The sequence below is a fragment of the Rhipicephalus sanguineus genome, chromosome 1 (assembly GCF_013339695.2).
Source record: "Rhipicephalus sanguineus isolate Rsan-2018 chromosome 1, BIME_Rsan_1.4, whole genome shotgun sequence".
In the NCBI taxonomy this organism is placed as follows: Eukaryota; Metazoa; Arthropoda; class Arachnida; order Ixodida; family Ixodidae; genus Rhipicephalus; species Rhipicephalus sanguineus.
The window spans coordinates 173,918,761-173,927,283 of NC_051176.1; the positions used below are offsets into that span (position 1 = coordinate 173,918,761).

The following is an 8,523-nucleotide window of genomic DNA, read 5'->3' on the forward strand; positions in this document are numbered from 1 at the left end:
TGGCTTACTCGGAACGCACGCGCGAGCGCTATTTATTCAGCGGAATAATTCTTGGTCTATGGTTGCGACTTTATTGGCAGCCCCAAGATCGAGCTGCGAATGCTCTGTCGCGCCGGCGATGCGATTGCCGGTGATAGACGCCCCCAAACCCGAGACTTTGGCGCAGTTTGGCGCAATTTTTGTCGATATTATCAGGATGGCGCAGTAAATACAATTTGGCGCACTTTGGCGCAGTTGGCGCAGGAGTGGAATCACTGGTTAGAGTGGATTCCTAAGCATATGAAGCATTGGCGGGATGGTGTTTCATAGTTGTCAAGAATGAGGCAACGTAGAGGCCGAATTCTATTTATGTACCTGATATGGTGCAACCAAAGTGTTGCCATAACACTTTACACGTGATAGGCAAAGATGCCATTTCCTCAGCCTCTCCTCCTCTTGCAACTTCTGTGGAAGCCCAACTGATGTGGCGGATAAGGGTGTGCTCCCTTCAAGTCTGGAGTTCCAAATCTGCCTCGTAGACGTCGATATATAAGAACATCTGAAATTTTGGATGCTAAAAAGCTTCGGCTTCCAATTTTTCGGACTTTCTGCTCAAATTTCAGGTCCAGAACAGCATTAATTGAGCCCCCACCTCTGCCACATCTTTCATCTCCGTGTTGGAACCAGCGTTTTCTTGAGTTAATACATTTGCGACCGTAGCAGAGCTTGAATGGCAGCATTGCCGCAATACCAGGGCGTGATGAGCTGAAGCATATTGAAAATCTAGGGACCACTTCCAATCGGACGTTGACTGTGCCTTGGCAAAGTTCGACCGTAACGGAGCTTGAAAGGCAGCTTTGCCGCAATACCGTGGTGTGATGAGGTGAAGCATATTGAAAATCTAGGGAACACTTTTAATCGGACGTTGACTGCGTCTTGGAAAAGTTCGACCGTAACGGAGCTTGAAAGGCAACTTTGCCGCAATACGAGAGTGTAATGAGGTGAAGCATATTAAAAATCTGAAGGGGTCACTTTTAATCGGACGTTCACTGTATTTGTTTTTGATAAGTTCGAATAGTAAAATTCCAGTGCGAATCGAATCGAATAACAAACACTATTCGAAAAATATTCGAAATTTTGAATATTCGCACACCCCTAGTATTTAGTTTACAACAAGACCTTTTGATGTTTTCAGATCTTGTCCATTGTGTTCTTGTCCCATGTAAAGTTCACACTTTTTTGTGCCTTACTAGAATGAATCAACTTCTTAATATTGCTGTTTTATTAATAAAGAATTATCCATTATCAGCCTGACATTGCTACAGTCTTTGCTGTGTAGTTTACTGCTGTATCAATTCTTTGCTTGGTAGACTAGTAAAAGTATCTGATTACCACAGGGCAATCAATATGTTTAGATGATCTTATATGCATTTTCGTTTATTGTTGCTTCAAGCGTATTATAGTTATGTGTAGTTCACTGTGAAATTATAATGACCCTTATTTTCACGTTTGCAGGGGACAGTATTTCGAGCCACTGCTAAGAAAGTGAATCGCCACATGTGCCTTCGTAATGCACGCATGATGATTGTCATTGGAATTATAGTAGCTGGTGTGATCACCATAATAACATTGTTTGCAACAGGCGTTATCAAGACATAACTGCTCTTGCTTCTGTGTTAAAAACTACTCTGTACGAGCAAGCCTAATGCATTATGTTAATTAATTGATATCTCAGACTTTCGAATGAGCATGGTAATTTCAAGCATCGTTTTTTTTTTTTTTTTGTGATGCCTGGCACATCATATGTTTTGCAGTGCTGTGACTGCAATGCCAGGTGCAAGTGCCATGGCTTTCTAGCTGGCACAGAGCCAAGTATTGCAAGTGCCTTGCACATCTCATTTTCTACTTGCGTTTCTTCTGAGAATTCCATTGGAGATTTTTTCCATTGCATGAGGTCTGTTATGTCATTTGACACAGGGACCACGTAAACCCTCCCCCCCCCCCCTTTTTTTTTTCTCAATGTTAGCTGTGCCTTTGGTAAGTTACATTACAATAAATGTGTAAGGGTTTTTGAATAAGTATAGATGCAGTTTGTCCGTGCTTGGATGATACAGTCAAGCATGTTGTTGCATATCCAGTGTTCATTGGCAGTTTGCCATGCTATGTGATCACCACCAGTGTTTGCCAGGTAGTCTGCAACATTATGCTTCTCATTGTGCAGCTCGAAAAGGAAGGCTGGCTATTGTAGAAGATTACTTAATTTTTCATTTATGTGCCGAACAAAATAGGTGTCTAATACCTTGAGTTTTGGTTGAACTACTGTTTTCAGCAAAAAAAACCAAAAACTGTACTATGAACTTTCCCTTCAGTTCTTAAATTTCACTCTGTCACACTATAATAATTAAGAGATGCAATGTTTAGCTTATGGTCTGTTTCTCACATACAGTGTTTTGTGTTTTGGTATCATTCTAGGTTGATTATATACTGTACTGTATTTACTTGTATAAGGGCCACATCCTCCCTTACGAGTGGGAAAATTGGGGAAAGGTTTCATTAAGCATCACACACACATACACATGCTGCTACTAGTTGGCGCTAGTTGTCCTACTCTTGACATTATCATTGCTAACACTCGTGTCCAGTGTGCTATCCCCTGGCTGCCCCTTCACATCCCGCATCCGTGATAAGTGGACACAACATGCCTCTATGACCTGAAATTTCGAATAAACTTTCTTTTAACGAAGGACAACACTGAACAAAGGACAAATTTTATGCTGCACTAGTGCTCTAAAGAAAAAATTAAGTTGATTTTACCATTGCACTTTTCTTCTGACTGCCTCATTATTCAGTTTTTTGTAGCATTGACCATGTCCAACAAATCACCTAATGACTGAATGTTTTCACATTTGGCCGTCAGTAGCTGCATTGTATTGTACAGCAGCCTGACTTAGTTAAATTCTTGAGCATGTAAGTGTACCTCACGTGAAGCACACACACAGACTGAGAGGAAACCTGGCCTTTACCCAAGTAAATATGGTGTAGTACCTGACAGTGCGCACAGGTCTTTGAAACCCTTGAAAATGCTTGAAATTTAATAGTATGCTTTAAAGGCTCTCGACATTTCTGTAGTTTTCTTTCCTGAAAACCCTCGAATTTTTTCAGCAAAGCAGTCTAAAATAAATCATGCGACCTGCGTTCTAAATATGGTAGATTAGTGTCAATCTGACAAGCTTGCCATATTAGAAAAAAATGTGCCAGCACTATACTCGGCGACAACTTATCTTGACAGTGGAGCGAAGGCTACGGAGGCGGGGCTTCCGCACATTCGTGTTGCTCCGCAAGTAGTGCGGCAGCTTGCGGCTGATTTCGGTTTTGCTCGCTCTCAGTTTAGAAAAACATATACACGAAAAATGCGAACGGGGTGACATTTAGATTGTTCAATGTACATTTTCGTGTCGTAATACGAGTATATTTTTCTTGGAGAGCTAAAGAGCACGTTTGCGGCAGCACATTGGCCCACTACGTCACGGACGCCATGTTTACTTGGAAAACGGGCGTGCTGAAAAGGTGGTGCTGTCTAAGAAATGGAAAGAAAAGGAAAGGATTCTTGCAAAGTGAACAATAACTGTATTTTACCTACGACTTCCCGCAACTGTTTGAGTCTCATAATAAATAAAGCAGCATTTATTTCAGCAAGGCAAATCAGAGAATTATCAGTAAACTAAAGTACTATTTTCTGGTGCGGTAGCAGGCATGCGCTTTGGTTCTGTAGCTTCCACAGTGCTGTCAAGAAAAGTTGTCGCCGAGTATAGTGCACAAGTGTATTGCTTTGTACCGTGGACACTGCACCAGGTACGGCTCAAGAGACATGTACTGGTGTGGCTCTGTTGAACTCGTGAACAGAGCAGCCAGCAAAACAATCCGATATAGCCACAGCTTGCATTTGGCAGCCTGTATGTAGCATGTAGAAGCTTTAATAAAGTACTGAACTAGGGTCTGGGTCCAAGCTAGTTGGTAATGGAACATATTGAAAATGGCAACTGCGCTAAGACACAGACAAATAAAAAAAAGAACACTGAGAGTGCTCTGTGAGTTATTTTTCATTGTATGTCTTAGTGTGCTTACCGTTTTCATTATGTCCCTTTAATCAAGTGTTCTAGGTCACTATTGTTGTGTCATTGTTTCTCTTACCTGTTTTCTTCTCAAACTTTTGCGTTGAATTTTGTCTCACTATAGTGAGAGACTGATGCAGACCTTTGTAGCTTTAATTTCGTGCACTTTTGTTGTGTGTTGTAAGCGTTTTCTTTTTTCTTTTTTATGTAAAGAGAACTTGAAGTGATCAAGGCGGGGAATTTTAAGATATGTTTATGTGCAGTAGGCTCTTGATAATTCAAACTCAAGGAGGTCCTAGGATTTTGTCTGAATTATCAAAAGTTCTCATAAATATGACTTGGGGCAACATAACAACTTTCTGTGTTTGTGCTTTAGCGCTGCAGCTACGTCACAGAGAGATCTGTATAATTGCCAGTAAAGTTTTTAATAATACTGGTGCTCGCTATCATACAGTGTGCGCATGCGTGTGCATTTAAGGGACAAAAATATGCTGCATCCCGGGACAGCTTGTAGCCTTTTCCCTTACCCGAATGTTTTTCTGCATGAGAGCAGTGTACTGCAGTAAAAGTGACTTAAGCATTCAGCATGAAATCAACAAAGGCCAAAGCGTCTTTTTTTTTTTTCCTCCCCTTTTTCAGTCAACATGCGATTGTTGGTGCGCACATTTGGCTAGCTTGCACACTTTCTAGGCAGGCAATTAACTTTATTTGCGACTTTTAGTGACAGACTAGAAATGCAAATGTTCAGGTAGAAGTGACAAAGGCAGCAGCTGCGTCCAGGCATGGACAAGCAGCAAGTATGAATTAACCAAATTTATGTTGAGGAGCGGTTTGAAGTAAGTGGGTTTAAAATACATTTAAAACATAGTGGGCCAACCAACGATTTAAAATTAGTTCAAATTAACTGATAGCTTGAATTATTGAGTCTACTGTACATCTTGCAGTGAAATTATCCATTGTATTTGGAAATGCAATTACAGTAAAAAAAATTCCTACTTGGGATTCTGCTCAGCATTTGCGAAGCACTTGCCAAGGCCTTGAAATTCCTTGAATACCCTTGAATTTTTACCCTTGGTATGTGTACTAGGCCTGGTACCAATATAGGCACATACATTTTGCCCTTGGAGCATAAAAGACTCAGCTTGTGCTCATCACTTGATGACGTTCTTCAAGGAATCACTAAAGTTCCTTCAAATGAAAGTAATTTACTTGCATATTTTGTGTCTAGTCTTTACCAGCCATGGTTACAGTTAAAACTATATTTTCATAATTTAATATAATGTAAACAGTTTTCTGCAGTAACTTAGAATTTTTTCATGGCTAACGCCTTGAAAGATTCCATTATATTTCATATACTTCTGTTTTAGTGTGCACTGCACAAGTGCCTTTTCGGAGAAATAAATTCCATTGTGAGCATTATCAGTCTGTGTGGATGTTTTCCTAATAATATGCCAAATCCTGCACACATTTCATTTGATACATAATACCCATTGGCTTCACTGGGCAGCATTTTGTGTTGATGTAGCACCAAGAAAAGACACTTGTTTTAGCCGTACAAAAACAAGTAACTGGGTATGAATGCAGGTACCAAAAATTAAAGTATAGTTTAATTCACTTAACAATTAGAGCTTAAAATGCAACTTGAGCAATTATTGAAAGGTAGTTGCTTGTGTTTTACAGTACTTAAAATGTGTTGTTGAGATTTTACAAGTATTAATGATTCAGATCAGCTGTTCATACGTTTTTTTTTACAGCGAAGCTGTTTAAGCTCGAAGAATCCCCGTTAGTCTCGAACCGTAATTATCATCATGAACCGTTGCGCGCTGTCTTCATCTTCTGCTTCTCTCCCAGAGCATGTGCACATTGTTCGGTGTAGGATGCAATAACTCTGATGGGCGAGAGGAGTACAGAGAGAGAGAAAGAGATAGAAGTTCTTGGCGAGGCAGGATTCCAACCCACGTATCCACGACCTGAAAGCGAGTGTCTTAACCTCTCGGCTATCCAGGCATGCTAGCAGAGCACAGCATAGCATAGCAAGGGTGGTGGGAAAGGGAAGTGAGAAGGTTCCGATATGTCCGGCATGGGATGCAATAACTCGGATGGGCGAGAGAACGAGTACAAAGAGAAAGATAGAAATAAAGAGAAAGAAAAGAAAGACGCAAACAAGATAGAAAAAAAAAGCATGACAAAGAGGGAGAGAGAGAAAGGAAGCATAGCATAGCCACGTATAGTATATCAAGGGGTGGGAAATGTAAGTGAGGAGGATGGAAGTATTCATTCTAAAAAGACAGGGCGTGCAAACACGGACACAAGAAAGAAGTGAGGACACCACAAACGCCGGAAGGGAATGCCACCAGTTCCGCTCTTTCCTCAGTCTTCACACCACTAGTGCGTAGCTGCCCCAATTTTTTATTGCAGTAATGGTTTATTTTGGAAATGACGCTTATTTCTGCAGCCCAATAGGGAGTACAATGCAGGGGAAGGGGAAGTAGGAAATAAAGAGGATAGCAGGAGAAAAGAAGGATAAACAGCTGGGATCTCGTCCATTCATGGGGGAGGCCGATGGTGAAGGAAGTGTCCTGCGAGTTGCGGGCGCTCAACGGTAAGCAGTGATCCCGGTCGCCTCCCCAAACTCCCAAGGGGCTGCGGAGAGCCCAGAGTTTGGGAAGTGAAGGGAACAGCAGGTCAATGGTGGCCGTAGCAGGGAGGCCCTGTTGCCTGTAGGCAGTGGTGAGCCTTGGAGTGTTCCTGTGCCAGCACTGGGCAAGCATAGAGAAGGTGCTCAAGGGTCTCTGGGTTGCTGCAACGTTTGCAGGCTTACATGGTGGCCAGCACTTTTTTGCATTGCGAGTGATCGCTAAGTGATCACTTGGGTAAAGGCTGTCACAATTCAGGAACAAAGCTCTTGCTTTATTTTACACCCTAATGTCAAGCTCTGTTTCCCCAGTGCTCAGTGGCCGGGCAAAAAAGTGCCAGCAACCATGCAGGCCAATTATCCAATTTAATTTGCTGAGCACTGTACAAATCCTTGTGGAAAACAAATGTTTAAAGTCTTGTTAATTCAGGTCAGCTCGAAAAATGAGAGGCTTGACCCTCCCACTCTAACCTCTTATTATGCCACAAGAGACCATGTGATAGATAGCTTACCAAAAAAATAGACATTGCTTCTAAAGGAACCAAGGACTCTGCATAGTGTGGTTTTACAACCTTTTTGTTTCCAGTAGCAATTGCAGTAGCATTACAAGTAATATTTTGCCGTCAACATTGCTGTGGTGGCCAGCGACAGTGTGGATTGAGGGGGGTGTGCTGTTAGGATGGAAGGAGGTGGTGAGCTTGTCGGGTCAGGGAGGGCAGGGGAGGGAAGGCGGGCACGCATGCACCTACTCCTCTCGACAGCCTGCCAGGAGTGACCGGGCTGTTGCTTTGCATGGCAACTGAGTAAAAGGCAGAATGCACACCTTATCTTGCAAGTAATCTGCAGTGGTTCCAAAGAATGAGCAAGCCCTCCTTCCTTGTAACTGAACCATCCACTTCGGAGGATAGTTTTTCAGTGATACGTATATGGAACAAGCCAGCAGGACATCTAATTAGAATCCTTTTGGTCTACCATTTGTCTTGGTAAAGAACTATACCAACTAGTTATCCTAGCCTGCTTGGACGTTGTCATATGGGATAATTCATAGTTCAGCTTTATTTGTTGGCCTAATGGGATTTGGCAGGCTTTGCAAAACAGCACCTCTGTTCCCTGGATCCCCATCTAATGCTCTATCTTCTGCGCAAATTGCCAAGACGGCAGATCATGTTGATTTGTTGTCTCTGGGCGTAGCGTTTATTATTAATGCCTAGTCCTATGTCACTGGAATGGCCAGAAGTTCAGAATGAAACTCTTATAGCTGTAACCATTTTTCCATCATGCTAAACCCAACAAAAAGGATGAATGTTCATCACAAGTTTCCTGATCGATGATAGACTCGGCAGACTGGAATTTGTTCCGTGAATTTGCTTATTTGCTATGGAATGACATTTGTTCAGTAAAGGGATACTGAACAAAATTTTTGCTGCTGAGATTTCCAGCAAACTGAACGACTGGGTGCTGAAATTGGTAGACACAACCTTTATTTCAGACAAACTAATGGAAAATAATGAATTTAATGCGAACTGCCGCACCGTGAACTAGAGGATGTGAAGTTTAACATCACCGGAAACGGGCGTGCCAACAATGTCAGCTGTCGCCCGCAACTCTCAACCCGCTCAGCTCTCACTACGGTTCCTAGAACCACTACAAACGGCACCGGCAGCAAACAATGCTCCCATGTGGGGTAAAGCCCTTGAAGAGTGGGGCATGTCTTGGCGCCTTTGTGGAAGGGGGAGAGTGGGATGTAAATGAGAGGCGGAAAACTTTTGACATTTCGCCGCTAGTAAAGACAATGCA

General features: G+C 42.3%; 1 protein-coding gene across 1 annotated transcript in view; it reads left to right on the forward strand.

The window, feature by feature from the left end:
* Positions 1–1,667, forward strand: part of LOC119402529 (vesicle-associated membrane protein 7) — a gene marked incomplete at its 5' end in the record, with an annotated part of 33,851 nt that extends 32,184 nt beyond the window's left edge. The window contains one exon of the mRNA XM_049412156.1: positions 1,495–1,667. Coding sequence (XP_049268113.1) covers positions 1,495–1,638 — 144 coding nt within the window. The remainder of the gene's footprint in view (positions 1–1,494) is intronic.
* Between the last annotated feature and the right edge of the window lie 6,856 nt (positions 1,668–8,523).